This window comes from Zosterops lateralis (assembly GCF_965231275.1).
Source record: "Zosterops lateralis genome assembly, chromosome: Z".
Lineage (NCBI taxonomy): Eukaryota > Metazoa > Chordata > Aves > Passeriformes > Zosteropidae > Zosterops > Zosterops lateralis.
Window position 1 is genome coordinate 7,894,043 of NC_139800.1, and position 18,588 is coordinate 7,912,630.

At 42.3% G+C, this 18,588-nt stretch overlaps 1 protein-coding gene across 1 annotated transcript in view; it reads left to right on the forward strand.

Annotated features, from left to right (window-relative positions):
- The window catches only part of THBS4 (thrombospondin 4), a gene marked incomplete at both ends in the record, with an annotated part of 39,958 nt that extends 25,406 nt beyond the window's left edge, over positions 1–14,552 (forward strand). Inside the window, 13 exons of the mRNA XM_083884308.1 lie at positions 703–855; positions 2,196–2,300; positions 2,525–2,632; positions 4,215–4,374; positions 5,048–5,166; positions 5,976–6,028; positions 8,007–8,200; positions 8,474–8,652; positions 10,074–10,122; positions 10,222–10,418; positions 10,924–11,096; positions 12,434–12,573; positions 14,491–14,552. Of these exons, the coding sequence (XP_083740434.1) occupies positions 703–855; positions 2,196–2,300; positions 2,525–2,632; positions 4,215–4,374; positions 5,048–5,166; positions 5,976–6,028; positions 8,007–8,200; positions 8,474–8,652; positions 10,074–10,122; positions 10,222–10,418; positions 10,924–11,096; positions 12,434–12,573; positions 14,491–14,552 (1,692 nt within the window). The remainder of the gene's footprint in view (positions 1–702; positions 856–2,195; positions 2,301–2,524; positions 2,633–4,214; positions 4,375–5,047; positions 5,167–5,975; positions 6,029–8,006; positions 8,201–8,473; positions 8,653–10,073; positions 10,123–10,221; positions 10,419–10,923; positions 11,097–12,433; positions 12,574–14,490) is intronic.
- Between the last annotated feature and the right edge of the window lie 4,036 nt (positions 14,553–18,588).

Consider the following 18,588-nt stretch of genomic DNA (forward strand, 5'->3'; position numbering starts at 1 on the left):
ATAATGAGATTCCTTTGTTTAGCTTCTTTGTGTTCGTTTACATGAGAGAATAATACATATGAAATACATATGCAGGTGTCATGGTTAACTGTAGCAAAAACTTACATAGATGTTCTTACTGCAGTGTAAATGAGGATGGCTGTGCCTTCAGATACAGAATCTTTTTCAGAAGAAAAAGATTTGATTCAAATTCGCTTAAAAACATTTTAGCTTAACAAATAAAACAGGACAAAGACATGATGAACTTTCTTGTCTCTCTTTGATTAAAATTTGTGTCCAGTTGCCTTTAGATAAACTGACAGGTGTGCTTTACAGTGAAAAAAGATCATCCAGCCTGATTAATCAGCTGCTGCTTAGAGTCTCAGCACAAAGTTTCAGCCTCCTGGAAGCAGTGCAGGGTGATGCTGGCAAGGACAAGGCATCATGAAGAAGCTTTTGCTGCTACTTTAGTTTTCTCTGGCTTAACAAAACACTGGTCTAAACAGGCAAGAGTTGACTATGTTTTCCAGCATGCATTCTCAGAGCCAAACACCATTTTCCTGTAGAAAATAAAGTTTGTTCACAGTACAAGAGGCCTCAGTGGATGAAAAACTACACTTGCATGGCATAAACAGTATGACTTGAATCTTGCTCTTGTGCTTGCTTTAAAAAGGAAAAAAGTACCATTAATAAAGGCTGGCTGGTGACTTTTTGTTCTTACAGGGGTCTTACCACTGTGGCCAGTGCAAAGCAGGATATACAGGAGACCAAATCAGGGGATGCCAGGCTGAACGGAGCTGTAGGAATCGAGCCCTCAATCCATGCAGCATCCATGCCCGTTGTATTGAGGAGAGGAGAGGAGAGGTGTCATGTATTGTGAGTCCATCCATTCATGCATTTTTACAGTGAAATCCAGCCTTTTTTAGGCTGGAGATGAGAAAGGCTTTGTGGTCATTTTATACAGTTGGATGTTTTACCAATTGTGGCACACTGGCCAAGACCAGCTGTGAAAACTGGCTTGCAGTTGTTTTGTTCTTGCCACATGTCTGTAAAGCAGACATGTTTATGTATCGTATTCACTGTGTCTGTGTAATTAGATCTTTAGGAATTACTTTTGTAGACTTTCTGTAGTCTCCTCAGAAGCGACTGTCAAGTGTCACTCTACAGAAAACATCACAAGGACAAATTCCTCCTATGTGCTCAGCTACATAGCTGTAAGGATCCTCTCTGCATAGCCAACATGCCTGTATTTGCTGGCTGATAGAGACAATGTTTTTTAAGCTGACATAACAGATTCCAGGCACAGGGAGGCTGCACTGTGCTTACCAGCTATGGAAGCAGAGGAGCAGAAGTAGCATATGAACATACAAACATATACTAAGAGTATACTGAAGTATATAACTTAGTTTTTCCATCTTGCAACAGAAAGCGAGAGACTAATCCTGTGCCCTAAATTTGGATACAGTGCATGCTTTTGCCAGCTCTTGCTTTGGTCTCATTTTTAAGTACATGTGTCTCAAAGACAAATACTCCAGGATATTTTAAGTCCATGCTGTAATGGGAAGATGCCTAGATACTTGTAGTAGGCAAGCCCTGGTTTTAAGGGAAGGCCAGATTACGACATGCAGTTCTTTGTGTACATCTTCAACACACATGATGCGTTGGTTTGAAACAGCAATAATTTATCTGGCTAGGAGAAACTTGTGTGCAGATGCATTTGTTTTGCAGATGCAAACTTAGTAATTGCCAACACAGTTTTCTCTTAAAACTTCCTCTAGTTGCAAATATGTTCTTGAGATATTAAACAAAACACAGTCATCCCATCTAACCATGTGCCCCTTGCCAAGATGCTGGGTGCATACTCTACCTAGGTCTCCTCTTTTCTTTTACTCAACCTGCCAGTGAGGAGCCAAAATTAGTTTCTGGCCAGGGTCTGTAAGAAATCTATAGCTACAACTGAAATAATTGGGAGTGGCAGGCACACATTCCAGTTGACAGCAAGTTGTAGCTCTTTCTAAGTCTGGATATACTGCAGCATCTTTCCAAGTGGAGAGAAAACCTTTGTTTCAAGCTCTCTGTATCTCATTGTGCTTCAGCATCTGGCCAGGACTTCCATAAGCTGCTGTTTTCAAGACTGGTGTGAGTTTTCCTTCTTGAATATTTCTAAAGTGATTCATTAAGCTTTTGATAGTACTACTATGATGTTTTATTGATAGTGTGGCATTGGCTGGGCTGGTGATGGTTATATTTGTGGAAAAGATGTTGACATTGATGGCTACCCTAATGAAGAACTCTCATGCTCTGCTGAAAACTGCAGAAAGGTAAGAAATACTTTCTTAATTCTATAATAATTCAGAGCATGAAGGGATAAAGAGGAAGACTATAAGAAACATGACTCAATGTATTAATCTTTTATTCAGGTTATTGAATTCTATTTAGTTTGATAATTAATTTCCAATTGATTAATAATAGAAAAAAGTAATTTAAATTATGAAGGCATCCAGTTTACCTATAGAACACCAGACTTACCTCCTTTTTTGTCCAGGACAATTGCAGATTTGTCCCAAACTCTGGACAAGAAGATGCTGATGGTGATGGGATTGGAGATGCCTGTGATGATGATGCAGATGGAGATGGCATTCCCAATGAGCAGGTGCTGTGTATAGCTCAGGATGCAGGGGTCTGTGCAAACAGGATTCCCCGTTGCTGCAATGGGAAGTGATTCTGAAATATGACTCATATCTGTTTGCCAGAGATTGTTATATACCCCTCACTGTCAGTGGCCCCTTAAATCCTGTCATTTTCTTTTATATAATCCTCGTTCTTACAAGATTTAAACCACACAGCCTTAAATCCTACCTATGTATCCTCTATTTCTACCTTTTATCTTTTAATTCTAGAGCTTTTTGTGTATAGAGCTTGTGTCCTTCTGTCACTGTCCCACAGCATGACCTTCAGGAACATTACTTGCATTTTAAGAGCAACACATTTCGTCAGCGATCCAAAACCCACATAAATGAATGTGTGTCTTGCCAGTAACTTGAAAGAGCTTTGAATCCTGTCCTCAAAGCAGAAGAGGTTTCCATGCAGCACACAGCAGAATATATTAGAGGATACATTCAGATTGGAAAAGCTGTTTTGTTTTCACCCTGTATTCTCTCAAGCCCACTTGTTCTATATTAAGATTATTAACTGATACTGCTTAATGTGCTTCCAAGTCAACAAGAATATGTTATCCAGAGTACAAATGTCCACCTGGAGCTAGGGGAAACTAGCAGTCACAGAAGGTCTGGGATGGACTAGCAGTCACAGAAGGTCTGTCTCAGACTGTTTTCCATGCTAAATTCTGCTAGCTTAAATCAGCTGGTTTTATTAATGTTCTAAAATGAAAACATTAAATCCTCCTACAACTGTAAATCTATTTGTAGGTTCAGCACCTTCATAATCAAGTAACTTCGTCACAGTTTCTGTCTCTGCTGTTCTTCTCTGTGAGCAATAGGATGAGGTCATGGGTGTGCTAGATAGGTGTAGAAATTTTATACTACCTGGAAATAAAATTTTCTCCATATACCTTCTAGTGGACTTTAAAAGTCAATAGCAGCTTGCTTGAAACAAACAAACCCATCAAAACTAAGCAAAACCCAGTATTTTTTTGCATAAAGAGGTTCTTTCCCCAGTTTCCAGCTAGTATATACCAGAAGGGGGCAATGTCCTTTCACTGCAAACCTTGACAGAGTCTTTGAACTGCAGCTTTTGAGAAAGACCATGTGAGAAAGCTCGGGTACCAAAACAGGTTCCTCACCATGCACCTCTGCAAAATGAGAATCAGAAAGCAAGGTCATAAGTAAAGCCTTATGGTACTGGGTATTTGTGATTAGGGTTCCCACAGTGTGCTTCAAAGCAGAGCTTTGAGGGAGCAAGTGAAATCTGATCCAGAGCTAATACTGACAAAATATCAAAACTGCTCACACTATTTTGTTGTTTTGGGTTGGTTTGGTGGTTTTTTGGTGGTTTTTTTGTTTGTTTGTTTGTTTGTTTGTTTGTTTTGTGTGTGTGTGTGGTTTTTTTTTTTGTTTTTTGTTTTTTGTTTTTTGTTTTGTTTTGTGTTTTTTTTGGTTTTTTTTTTTTTTTTTTTTTTTTGGAAGTGGAAATAAATACAAGAGTTTTACAAATCAATTAAAGTAGAAATTAAAGATTCATGGCCTGACTGATGTCTGATTCTCTGTCTCTTGCAGGATAACTGTGTTTTGGTTCCCAATGTTAACCAGAGAAACAGTGACCAAGATATATTCGGAGATGCTTGTGACAATTGCCGTAATGTCCTGAATAATGACCAGAGGGACACAGATGGTGATGGGAAAGGAGATGCTTGTGATGATGACATGGATGGAGATGGTTGGTGATTTTTCACTTTCAGCTTCTCTGATGTCATTCAAATTTGCTCAGAGAGTGCCGCACATTTCATGTCACCAGCTGTAACACATATTCTTTCTTCATGAAACCTGTGTTTTTAATCCTTTTAATTTAGTTAATACATATCTTAGCCTGCATTGCAAGCACTGTACACTGTAACAGAGAAACCAAGCCATGTTTCATGTAGAAGTTAAGGTTGTTATCATTCAGCATTTCCTTAAAGGTACAAACATTCCAGAACATCCAGCTGCTGCTGGTCACTGGTACCCAAGAGCTATGTAACATATTATTTTCTTTGCTGTAGGAGGTTTGAAGTGAAAAAATCACAACCTTTCAAATGTAATTTAAAAAATGAAATGTCCCATCCTGTAAGTTGTGATACAGGAACAGGATAGAATGAATTGTGTATAATTAAAGGGTGTGATGTGGTGGACAAAGCTAAAGCTTGCTAAAGCTGTTCTTTAGCAAGATGTTCCTAATTACTATTAAATGAGTGATGCACACATAAGAAAGATTTACTGTTCAGGCTTGTAATTTCATTGCAGGATTAAGTAATAGCTGAAAAGGAATAGTGTCTTTACTGTTTCAATGTTTATATTGTCCAGTATGGACAAATATGGGAATTGTCTTTAACACACAATCTACTTTACTCTAGGTGTTAAGAACCTTTTGGATAATTGTCAGAGGATCCCCAATGAAGACCAGGAGGACACAGATAATGATGGTGTTGGTGATGCTTGTGACAGTTGCCCTACAATCAGCAACCCAAACCAGGTTAGCTCACAGAAGGAAAAATTATTCTTGTTTAGGGAGAAGGACTGCTGAAGCCTAAAAAGGTGCAAGAGAATGAGGCAACCTATGCAGCCACAGTGTTTATATTTTAATTATAAAGTGTATTTCCTGGATAATATAGTATAGTATATATCTAGGTATTCAGGAGAGTTTTACAGACCTGACTGTTCTAATGTGAGAAAGGGGAGCCACCAGTTGTACTCTCTCAGTTTGGGATGTTGTTAAGACCTCTGCTCAGCATGTATCTTCTACTCTCATGCTCTGAAATGGCCTCCACAGAGTTCAATGCCAGACTCCACACAGGGGTGTGATTTAGTTACACCTGATATTTCCTTAATCAGGACAAAAATCCTGGTGTCCTTATTTATCAAAACTGTTAGTGGTCCTAGGTGAGAAGTCATTGTAACTTTTCATATGTTGGAATTCTGATTTCAACTCCCATGACTAATGAAAAATATTGGAAACTATAGAAAAACATGGTAGATTTTTAAAGATGCTTAAGAAATAAACCTTGGCTAGAAATAAAGAATACTTATTTTCAGTTGTAGCGGAATCTTGCTTGAACTCTTCAATCAAGTTCAACTGTGTTTATTCACTGTCTTTTTTTTTGTATAAAACTGAATTTTTGGTTAGATGGATGATGCAAGATAGAAAATATATTCTGTAAAATAAGTGCCTTTTCGTGCTTCTACTTCAATTGTATTTTATTTGGTTGTGTTTTGATTTAATTCTGCAATTTAAATAGATGCTCTTGAGTGCTGATACTGCAACTTTGTCTGTTCCTTTTGCAGTCGGATGTTGACAATGACTTGGTTGGAGATTCCTGTGACACCAATCAGGACAGGTATGCTGTAAGAGAGGCTAGTCCTGAGCTGAAGCATGCTGCTGATTCCTGGAGAGCTGTAATCCGTGAGGCTAGTCTGGATATAATTCCAGAGAGATGTTATTTCAAAAACAGGGTTAGGATTTATTAGCCTTGTTTGTTCACTTCCCTATGGTAGTACATTTACAGAGCCTTCACCCTTATAGCCATTCACACAGGCTTCTTCTGAGTTTCTGTGGAAGTAACATTCCTGTGGAAGCAGTTCTCTGGCTGTAAAACCCAGACCACTGCTCAGAGCTTCTTAGTGAGAAAATGTCTTTCCTTTTTTTTTATTTTTTCATTCCTGTTTTATGTCTCTGTTTCCTTAGCAGAAATTTCACAGTTAAGGGTTCTATGTTCTTCCTTAAGAACCTAGTGTTGCAGAAACAAAATTTTATTATCAAGTGTAAAACACTTGCAGAGCAACCACTTTGCTTTAGCACAGCAAGACTGGCAAGGATCCTCCATCTATGGCTATCATATGGCTTGGGCATTCACAGAGCACATCCCATGACAAATCCCATCGCTTTTCTGGAAGCAGCTTCTGCATAACCAGCTTAAGGGATGGCAGGTCCCCTCCCATATGCACCTCATTTACAACAAGAGACAACAGAAATGATAAATCCTGTGCTGTCACAGCATTTCATCAGCCACTGACATGTACAGCTTTTCACCCCAGGGCTCTTGGTGGTGGGTGCTGCTCTCTGCAAAGAGACCTGCAGGGTGCCCACTTGCCTGTCTCTGCAGGCAGCATTCCCAATCTTGGGCCAGTAGCTGCCAAGACCATCCGTATTTTACTCTTAAATTTATATGTCTTTGTTATTTTTCCTGTTTTAAAAATGGCTTCCCCCCCCCCATAAAACTCACTAATGTATGTCAAGCATTTCCTGTGTGAAGCACGCTTAACCTTGCAGTAGATACACATGCGTGGTGCTTATTGCATTTTATCTCAATATTGTGCAAACATTGATTACTCTGACCTAAAATTAAAGCACATTTCTTAAGCACGGGGAGGTGTTTGGGAATATTCCTATCTAATAGCCATAGCATGACCTTAATTTGGCTGCAGGTCACTTCTGCTCTGCCTGTGCTAATAAGAAACTACTAAAGGAAAACATTGCTAAAAAGCAATTTGGTTTTGGTGTGCATAACAAAACACATCACACTTCAGGCAGTTTTTTTTCAGGGATGCACAGTTGGGATGGAGAAGTTATGTAGCCTTCCCATTAAGTTCTTGAACCCTCTTCTGCAGTCTGTGTCCCTGTGCCTACAGAGAGCTACAGACCTTCTCCTGTATTTCTTACTGCATATTTCCCCTTCAGAATGGCAATCATTCAGCTTGGAAAACACCTTCAAGACCACTGAGTCTAAGCACTAACGTAGCAACACCAAGTCCACCACAGAAAACTTGCTATGATGGAGGGTGAGAAGAGTGTTTGTTTTCAAATAAGTCTGATTTCAGGTGCTCAAGCAGAGTCTCTCATGAAGTTTCATTCACACTCACACCTGGATGTTCATGAGCACCAAGACATATGTGCACATGTGCATGTCTTAGAAAAGAGACAGAAGGTATCCTGCTCTTGCTCTCTCCTGAGTGCCTCTTGATTGGTGACACTGCACTGGTTGGATGTGCCTTACATACCCTTTAGGAATGGATGTTGATTGGGCTCCAGTATGTTTCCCCACACCATGTAAGGCTTATTTTTCTTTTCCCTGAGAGTTTTTATAGCACCTGGCTTGGTCTTTGCTTTCCTGCCACCTTATCTTATCTGAGTCTCTTTGTTCCTGCTCTCCTTGCAGTTCAGCCACCTGAGCAACAACAGGTTGTGTTCCCACTGGTCTGCTTCCAGCTGCAGAGCTGGCACTGCTTTGTTTCCCCCTCAAGTGTCTGTGCTGTTCCCTGTGCATAGGCAGGGGCTGATGTTGGCATACCATTTCTTTTTTGTTTCTGTGCTTGCAGCGATGGTGATGGGCACCAGGACAGCACAGACAACTGCCCTACCATCATTAACAGCTCCCAGCTGGACACAGATAAGGACGGGTTGGGTGATGAGTGTGATGATGATGATGATAATGATGGCATTCCCGACCTCCTGCCCCCGGGCCCTGACAACTGCAGGCTGGTCCCCAACCCAGGGCAGGAAGATGATAATGGTAAGATGGGCCTTTAGGAGCCATTCTGACTCTCACATTCATCTCCAGGCTGTGTGCACCAGGATGCCACAGAGTCATTACCAATGCATACACTCATCCCAGGAGCAACAGCAGCACTCAGGGGCCCTTTAGCCAAAACAGAGGCACTTTCTCAGGCACTACAGCCAGCAGGCTGATGCTCTGCCTGCTTCTTGGACATTCTAATCCCATGGTTGGGCCACTGTGACTACTTGCCGCACCATGAATCTCCTTTCCTTTCTCTGATGCATTCAGGTGATGGAGTTGGTGATGTCTGTGAGTCTGACTTTGACCAGGATACAGTGATTGACCGGATTGATGTGTGCCCTGAGAATGCAGAGATCACCCTGACAGACTTCAGGGCTTATCAGACGGTGGTGTTGGACCCAGAGGGGGATGCACAGATTGATCCCAACTGGGTGGTTCTGAACCAGGTAAAAATACACTTGGTCTTTCTTACCTGTCTGAGAATCATTTGAAAACCACAATAAAATTGCCTCTGTAATTGCTGGACCTCTGGTAGACATGAAAAGTGGAAGCTGTTGGTTAGTAGACTATTTTCAGGAGTAATAATAAAGGAATTTTTATTTTGATAGCCTCCAAGCTATCAAAATTGATGTTCCTAATAATCTAAAACAGCTACATGCTGGCCAACTTATTCTGGGTGAATTTCACTGCTGCCAGAAGGCAGACGTGTTACCCTGTTGAAATATTTCTGTAGCAAACAAGTTTCATTAATCCTTACCATAATTTAAAATTCTGACATGCTAAATAACAGAGCATTTCATAGAATCATAGGTGGTTTGGGTTGGAAGAGACTACAAAGGTCATCTCATTACAACCCCAACCTGCCATGAGCAGGGACATGCATCACTAGACCAGGTTTCTGGGAGCTCCAGCCAGCCTTGAACACTTCCAGGTTTGGGGTTGTCTCTGGGCAATCTGTTCCAATGCCTCACAACCCACACAGTAACATTTTTTTTCCTCATACCTAATCTAAACCTACTTGCTCTTACTTTGAAACCATCACTCCTTGTCCTATCACTGCATGCTCTTGGTAAAATATCCCTCTCCATCTTTCTGGTAGGCTGCCTTCAAGTACTGGAAGGCCAATTAGGTCACCCCAAAGCCTTCTGTTTTCCAGGCTGAAAAAATCTGATTGTCTCAGCCCATCTTCATAGCAGAGGTGCTCCATCCCTGTGATCATCTTTGTGGCCTCCTCTGGACTTGTTGGAGCAAGTCCATGTCCTCCTTTGCTGGTACTCCAGAGCTGGATGCAGCACTCCAGTTCTCCTATATGGAGTCCAGTAACTTATTTATGCTAACAAATTTTGGCCTTCAGGAGGCTAATGTGTTATGAGTCACAGGGAACAGGCAGTTTTTTCCCATTGCAAAAGTCTCTGCCAAGCCAGTTAGGATGCATACATCTTCCTTAACCTAGTCCTGGCAGTCAGTTTAATCCTGAACTCTGTGATCCAACTGTATGAGCCAAGCCTAGGAAAAGCTCTCTTCCTCCCACAACCCTCTTCCCCTGTACCCCAGTTTTGGCCAGATTCAGATTTTCAGAAAATTGTGGTAGGGAAAGAAAGTATCAAAATACCAGTATGATGAATTCTGCACTAGAAAAACTGACAAATTGCTCCCTCAGCTACTCAGGCTATGCAAGCAGCTGAAACATTACTATTCAATTATAGTTCTTACTGATTTTAGTTCAGAGCTACAAGTGTCACAGATATGTTGTGAGCAAACAGAAGAGAGGGATGAAGGAGGTGCTAGAGGGAGACCAGAAAAGGCTGTCAGGCTTAGCTAATCCAGCTTGCCACACATGCTAACCACCCCAAATTTATCCTTACAGGGGATGGAAATTGTGCAGACTATGAACAGTGATCCTGGCCTTGCTGTTGGTATGTAGCCTCTTCTGAGATTCAAGTTACACAGCAGAAAATGCACAGAATATGAACATGTGCTGTGCAGAACGGTTTTTAACTCATGTGTACCCTTAGGTTACACGGCTTTTAACGGAGTCGACTTTGAGGGCACTTTCCACGTGAACACAGTGACAGATGACGACTATGCTGGCTTTATTTTTGGCTATCAGGACAGCTCGAGCTTTTACGTCGTAATGTGGAAACAGACGGAACAGACGTACTGGCAAGCCACTCCCTTCCGAGCTGTTGCAGAGCCCGGCATCCAGCTGAAGGTACTGGTGGAGGCTTCTAACTGAGGACACAGGGCTCACTGCAGCCTGGCTGTGCCCTCTTGGCCTTGTGCTGGCCATGATAGGTCATCGTGCCATGCATCAGCCAAGCCCCAGCACTGTGTGTCAGCTCTGCTGCCCGACTGCTATTCTCTCTTGGCAGCTGCTGTCAAAAGGGTCATCAGGCAGCTGCCACACAGCCCTTTTAATAGCACTGTTTTTTAAGGAATTTCATCTTGTGTTTCTGATCAGCTGGAGCATTTAGTCTCTGCAGTGATTGTGCTCTGACCCTGACTGGTCAGATTGCCTCCTTTTCCTTTGTCCAGGTACCCCCTGGTCGCTTTGTCCATGTAGGCAGTGGCTGCGGCTGTAGAACAGAATTTAGGGGCCTGTTAGCAGCAGAGAGGACGCTTCTACAGACCTGCTCCTCACTAAAAAAAAAAAAAAAAGTTGGCTCCTGAAAGTGATTTTTCTCTGTGGTCATTGTTGGGAAATTGTATTTTTGCAGGCTGTGAAATCCAAGACAGGCCCTGGCGAGCACCTCCGCAACTCCCTCTGGCACACAGGGGACACCAATGGCCAGGTCAGGCTGCTGTGGAAGGACCCCCGAAATGTAGGGTGGAAAGACAAAGTGTCCTATCGCTGGTTCCTGCAGCACAGACCTCAGATTGGTTACATCAGGTAAGAGATGAAAAGACAGAGAAGATGAGTACAGATACACGTCTGTCTAAACTGTAATTTCTCAACACCTGATTCAGATGATAACCTGAGAATGTGTATTATGTCTGGGCTTTGTACTGATGAAGCCTTGTAACAAATTAGGCTTTTGGAATTCAGCCTGCAGCTCTTTTCCTAGACCATTGTAATTAAACCTCTTTGTATGGACCATCTGTCTCTTTTAACAGTGTCGTACTCTGATGAGCTCTTTTCTGGCTTTAATACCTTGTTTTCCAAGCTACTGCTGGCCACTTATCTGAAAAGCAATGTATTTCAAATTTTCTTAATTTTGATACTTTAGAGTATTTTTGTTGGAATTGGGATAGTTCATTTATGTATTCTGTGATAACAGAATAAAAGTTTTCCACTTAAAAGTTGTGATTCTAACTAACAAGTAATTATCCTCATGTGATAGATTTGAGATTACTCAGCATATAGTCAGAAAGTTTGTCAAAGCTTTGTAATGCATGTTATATATTCTTATTTTATGAAAAGACACAGGAACTTTCATCCCGTTCACCATTTGCTCTTTTCTCATATGCATAAATGTATCAGCACTATCCTCATCCACAACAGAGCCCTCCAGGCTCATCCACCTCTAGGTCATTTACCCACTATCCCATAGGCTGAGGACTTGATGTGGGCAGTACTGCAACAAACAGCTCAGCTGGATCCAGCTGCTCAAGCCCTCAACACAGAGCACACACTGGGAAGCTGGTGGGGCACAGCTTTCACAGGGCTATTTGGGAATTTGCTGATGGGTTTTCTAACAAGAAGATGCTAGGTCAGCAAAACTCCAGTTCCTGAAGTTAATCATAATCACATTTTTAAAGAAATCTCACAGACAAGTTTAAGATCCCAGTGGTTTGTTTGAAACTTCCTATTACAGAAAAAAAAAGTTCTGCTTCAAACCTCAAACTGTGCAAGACAATATCCACCTAGCCTTCTTCAATTGATCTAGTCAGGTTCTCCTATCACTGTTGACTGTGGAAAATTTCAAGAGCTAAAGCACTCAGATGGACTGACTGCAGAAAAAAGAAAAAAACATTCCAAAGCTTTTTTAGGATATGTAAAATCCCCTCAAAAACCCCTCCCTTGTCTGGCTCTTGCCAGCATGCAGCATTGCTCCAGTTCCCAGCATACAAGGAGCTACCTTAACTCCTTAACTGCTTTTTCTACCCTGAGCTAGATGGGAGGGATAGCATGTCCAACAATAGAGTCTCCATGGAAAACAACATTACTTTCAGGAATGTTGCAGCCTTAGAAAAGACCTAATAGAGCTTCTGTTTGCTTTCATTAAGGGCAAGATTTTATGAAGGCTCTGAGCTAGTGGCAGACTCTGGTGTAACTATAGACACCACGATGCGTGGAGGACGGCTTGGAGTTTTCTGCTTCTCTCAGGAAAACATTATTTGGTCCAACCTGAAATATCGCTGCAATGGTAAAGTTGCTCTTACACCATTTTAGCTAAAAACTAGCAAGTGACAATGAAGAACCAGTAGTAAGGCTGTTGGATTTAAGCCTCTTAGCATTCTTTCCTTTGCCCTTCCTTTACAAGTTATTCACAGCTGTGAAATGCCTCCCCTGACACCAGCAGCACACCGCAGCCCAGCCAGACAGGAACTAGCACCTTACGGCTGCTCCTCCCAGAGCAGTCACTCTGCTACAGAGAATGTGCCATCTGAGGAGAATAGATGTCATCAGAGAATTAGGAATGCTATATAAAGCCAACTGACTGTGAGAGCTGTACACATACAATAAATACACTGATGTCATCGTATGTAGATGCCTTGAGCTTTGAATACAAGGTGAAATACACCTGGAGAGCCAGTGAGCTCAGGCATCAGGCATCACTGTCACTTGTGTACTGGCTGGCTGGTCCTGTGTGTGGGGGGACAAGATCATAAGATGCTTTCCTGCCATGTAGGAATGCTCCTGATTCTGTGGGAGCATGCTGGCTCACTTCTTTTGGGGCAAGAGCCTTTTAGCTTAACCCTGATCATCCACTATACAGAATAACTCAAACTTTCAGCACTCACACAGAAGCTGATGATTTTAGGGTACTTCTGTCCCAGCAGCAGTTCAGGTAACTTGAACTGGGGCTGAAGAGGTTTCCCCTCCTCCTCTCAACATCCACCTAGCCTTTGGAAAATATTCTACCAGCCAAGTTGGAATAGTTTCCTTGTCTGCTTTCTATGGATCCAAGAATCCCAGCCCAGGACTGCAGGGGACATGGCCATTCTGTGGCGTGTTATGCTGATGGACTCTGGTACTTGGACACTTAGTACACTTAGGCTAGCTCTTGGAGGTCACAGTTAAACAGGGAACTTCTAGACAGAAGTGCTTACAAATAAAAATTACTTCTTGTTTTCAACAGTATTGTGGTTTTCCAGAAATTATGTATCAAAGCTGCCACTGAGTCACACTTACATGGCAGTGAGCAGACAAGTGATGTTGCTGCAGGAGCTACATGAAGTCAATGAAACCCACTCAAAAAGACTCTGAAGTCCCACAGTATCTCAGTTTTCATATCAGAGAAGTTCCTACATTACACAGAAAAGGCTTGAAAGGAATTTCAAGCCTTTTAAAAGTGCTCAACAAAAAGCAAAGGACTTATCTCCTGTTCCTACATACTGTGTGTTTATACACATCCTTTTGTTGAGTTTAGAGCTAGCCCCCCTGCGTCAGGGTGGAAATAATCAGAGTGAAACTGAGGTCATGCAGTTGAGCTTTGTTGCTGTGACTCCATTGCTGGCTGCAGCTTTAACTCTGTGGTTCTTTGTGGCTTTCCAGATAAAATGTTCTGGGATCTGGCAAAAGCAGACTGCAAATAAAGCTTCAGACAGCACTGTAGCTGCTCTTATGACATTGACCCATCTCCAGCTGCCTTGTCCAAGTCTCAAGTCGTTATGCCAGTTGCTATTGGTCCTGAGGTTAATACTTTTTGTCCCTTCTTGTGGCCCTGGGAAACCATCACAGGGAAGCTGAATTAGGATACATGAGAAATACTGACGCTACAAATATGTCTGGCATGCAGAGCAAGACAAGCACTTCTCTTGTCTTTCTGGTCAGTGTTTACTGATAAAAATTTAAGAGTGCTAGCCACAAAGTTTTCAGAGATATGTAATTTGAAGATTGATAGTACTCCTTTGTGAGCTGGCACTGTACCACTCTCTAGCTTGTTGGCCTCTTCGTGTTTTCCAGTAGTATACAGCTGAAACTGAAAACATGCCATGTTCATTCTTAATATGTAAACAAAAGAGAAGCATGTTACCTAAAAAGAGAGTAGGTGGGTAATTTAAGTGCTCCTTAATTTTGTCAGAAGAGACTAAACTTTTGCATATTTTCCTGTTTTCAGATACCATCCCAGAGGACTTTCAAGAATTTCAAGCGCAGCAATTAGGTGTTGGGGATATTTAAGAAGTAAAAGCAAACTAACATTGCTATTGCAAACAGTAAAACAATATATTTTAAATCCGTATATGATTTTTGTTGTCAGTGTGCACACCGCAGCTTTGTTCTCATTGATGTGACTATGTCAGACATTTTTTTGTATAAAAGTGAAAATAAAAAGGAGACAAAATATACTTGGGCCTCACTTCTTTTCAAATTTTCCCTAAAATCTAGAGAGCACCATGTAAATGGAGTGACAACTTGCTTAAAACACTCCCAAAAAAAGTTTGCATCTATTGCCTTTTTAGATTCAGTATTAAACAGGATGGGGAAGAAAGTGACATTTTCTCTACCCTGAACATGTTATAAACAACAGGTTGCATCTGGTAATGAAGTGGTTTGAGCCAAGTAGTACCTTTCCAGTCCTCCTAGGAATAGGTTGTGTCTCCTTTCGGACATTTTAAAGCCTTTGGAGACTGTTACCTTTGTCAGACCTCCTCTGCTTAAGCAATGTATTAGACTTCCCACTCCCAAAAAATTGTGAGTAACACTATCACATCCTGGAGCAGCAAAAAAGCTGACAGCAGAGCATTGTAGTCACATCTTATGACTTGCATGTGACTAAAACAAACAAATAAACAAAAAGTACTACTGAGATAATAAATGCAGAATCATCCTAGATAAAACAATCCTAACTTTCACATACACAAAGCCAGGCTTTGGCCTGTGGCCAGAGCCAAGCTCTCTAGGCAAGTACTGCAATATTGTGCAAAGAAGTTACCAATCTAAAATCCCAAAACATTCCATTAAGCATTAGTAACCATCAGAAAAGAACTGAAAATAGCCAAAAGAAAGGGCTGCACTCTCTAATTTGAAGTGCAGAAAGGTGTTACTACAACGTGCATTTTTACTACATTCTCTTTAAAAATTGAGCTAGGAGGGGAGGGAAGACAAGCTCCAAAGACTGTTGAATAGATAGGAAAGTTACTTTTAAAATACCTACATATTTTTGAAATAACTGTAGGACAATGACTTTAAAAAGGACAGTCAGAAACTTCCACCTAGAGGGAGGGTAGAAATACAAAGGGAAGGAATACAGTGAGAGTTTTAAAGTCAGAAGTAATCCTGGGAAAATGAACAATCCTAGCTCTTTCCTGGTACAAGGATACAGGGGGAATGCTGAGTTAAATTATCAGGTGAGAGCCTCAAACAACAAAAAATGTTTCTTGCTCTCAATACAATAAAAATTGAGATACCCTTAAGGATATTACAAGCTATCAGTAGCTTTGACTACTGGCAGAATTTTCCCATGGGCTTCTCCATCATTGCCAAAGTTTCTGGAATCAGGGTGGCCCTAGGAGCTGTCCCACAAGGATCCCAGAGCCCCACTACAAAAATCACAATGTAGAAGTATTCCTTTGTTTCAGTGCTTCATGATGAAAGGTCCTCCAGTTTCAGTTCTTGTTGCGGTGTGCATTTTGGGGTTTTCTAAAGTTCTGTATGTTTTGTTACTAGTTTTATAATGGTTTATTTCTACACCTCCCATTCCCAATTCCCTGTAGCTCTTCCCTGATAATAGACAAATTCCCCACTCCCCCTTCTGTCCATAGATGGCCCTGCCAATGTCCCCTGTTCTTAGTCACTCCCCCCCCCATCACCTAAACTGGTTCTGGGTGTCACTTTGCCCAGAGATGCCCCTGGTATTTAATGGGCATCCTAAGCCCCAGAGAGCTCACTCTGCATGTGGGCTTCGGGGTTGAATAAACCTGTCTGTTTCCTACGTGAGAGTCCTCCTTCTTCCACGCCATAACCACGTTTCTGTTGGAGGTTCAGACCCACAAATCTTCATCATATTGTGCTCAAAGAGCAAGCTAGCTGGTATGCAGCTCAGAAGCTACAATAAGTTCTCCTTTACCCTTGGCATCACTAAACCCAACCACTCACCAGATGTCTAAGGACTAAAAGGCTATTTACTTTGGAGCAACACAGAGGGCATTGTCAAATTATACTTAATAGATTACAAAAAATGTGTTTTCCTAGCTCAGCATGTAACTGCGGTATTGTTCATTTATGAAGGAGAACACACTCTGCAAAACAAATTTACATCTTCCTTATCATACATTTGCATTTCACCAGAAGCAGCCCCTTCTCTAGGGAGAAATCCTCTCTGAATGGTCTGGGCACAGCCTGGGCAGAAGGCAGTCACTACACCCACACCACCACTGCAGAACAGTGCAGTGCTCATGTTTTGCACAAGTGGTCTCCTCACAGTGAAGGCAACAGGCCTGGCCCACCCTGACATGTCTGCAGCATGGGCAGCACACACCAGCTCCATCAGAAAATTTGTTAGGAAAGATGGAACAGGAAGGACTTGGCCTTCAAATCCTTGCCAGGTTCCAGAGCTCTGCTCAGCCCCTCTGTCTGCAGCCAGAGCCTTTCCTTCTGCTACAGTGGCTGGGAGCGAGCAGCCTGGCCCTTTGCTTTATCAGCTGGCTTACCATCATGGAGCTTGTCTGTTTCCAGGCTCTCTTGCAGTCCACAGCCACTACAGGCTGGAAGGTGAGATATAGGCTCTGGCTTTCATGCTGCTGCCAAAGGTAACTGTGAAACTGTGAGCCTCTAACCACCTCTGACAGAAAACCTACTGGCTTGCAGTATGGACAGCCACAGATAAGAGCTGCAAGTCAGACAGCCAGAACTTTCACTTCAGAAGGTGCTTTGGGGACCTTAGGATGGGATGCTGGAGCTTACACAATTGGAGCTGTGTCTGTTATATTGATACACCAACTGCTGGGCAGCCTATAAGCTCAAGAGTGAAGCCAGCTGTAACAAACAATTGTCCCAAGATCAGTCTGGGCTTGGGAAACCTTCTGCCTCTCACATTCTCATCAGAGATTGTGCAGTCCCTGTTTAAAAGTGCTTAAATAAGCTTTTCTAGCATCACAATCCCTTTCTGGACTCTTGTGCAATGTAGACATAGCTCCATGTGTGGCCTTTGGCAAGTGAAGACACTGCAAACCCAGACCTTTAAAACTGAACATGTAGCTCAGTCTTGACCCCACCGCCTGCACAGCAGGGCTGGACTCAGCTGGAGCAGCAGCTGTAACTACTTTGGAGTTCTGAGCACTGCAGCTTCTGCACCAGGATCCACCCTCTCAGCAAAGGTTAACTCTTTCCTGTGTGCTGCAAACACAACAGCAAACACACTTCAAGTGCTTCTGTTCCCTGAAGACCATCTGGTTGGAATTGAGAGGAGGGAACATGCTGCCAGGATGCTGCAGTGTTGGGTGAGGGCACTGGTGGGCAGACTGGTGGGAGGCTGTGGAGCACAGCACTGGACTGTTTCAGTCCTTGGGCACCACTCAGAAACCTGTCTCTGCCTTGCTCCTAGATCCAAACACCCTCCCAGCTCCATGCACCAGGAGCGGCACAGGGAATAGCAGCCACCATTGGCAGCTTGGTCAGCAGTTTCTCAAAACCACAGGGAACTGTGTCCTGGTGTGGGTCTGGTCTGCTCTCTGGCACAGGTGCCACCAGTACCAGGAGGCAGCCTGCAGCTAGCAGAACATGGATGGTGACAGGGAAGGAACCTGTGAAGACAAAGCACTTTCCCTGGTGTGGATATCAGCATGTCAAATTCAACAGCTGCCCACCCCACCATCTGGGCAAGTGAGGGGGAAAAAAAAAAAAACAGATCTGTGTCTCAAACAGCTGCACAGTGCTTCAGTGCTACATCAGTCTTGAAGATATTTTGTTTACACTGCCAGGGTATCTTATCTTGCATGTCTCAGGGAGCTGGATTGTACAGAAGAGATGCCACAACTCTCTGTCATCCTCTAGTATCACACACTGGAGAAATACAAAAACAACTCTGAATTGAAGACGCCTAATATTCCACAGAGCAGCATTTTTTTGTTAAAGATTGAAATTTAGTGAAAAAAAAAAGATCAACCCATTTACTTTTACTGGCTCAGTAATGGCATAGCTCATATATACAGATTATTTTTTAAGTTTTTTCTATAATGAACTTACTTTGCAACTTTAACGTATCACAACAATTCAC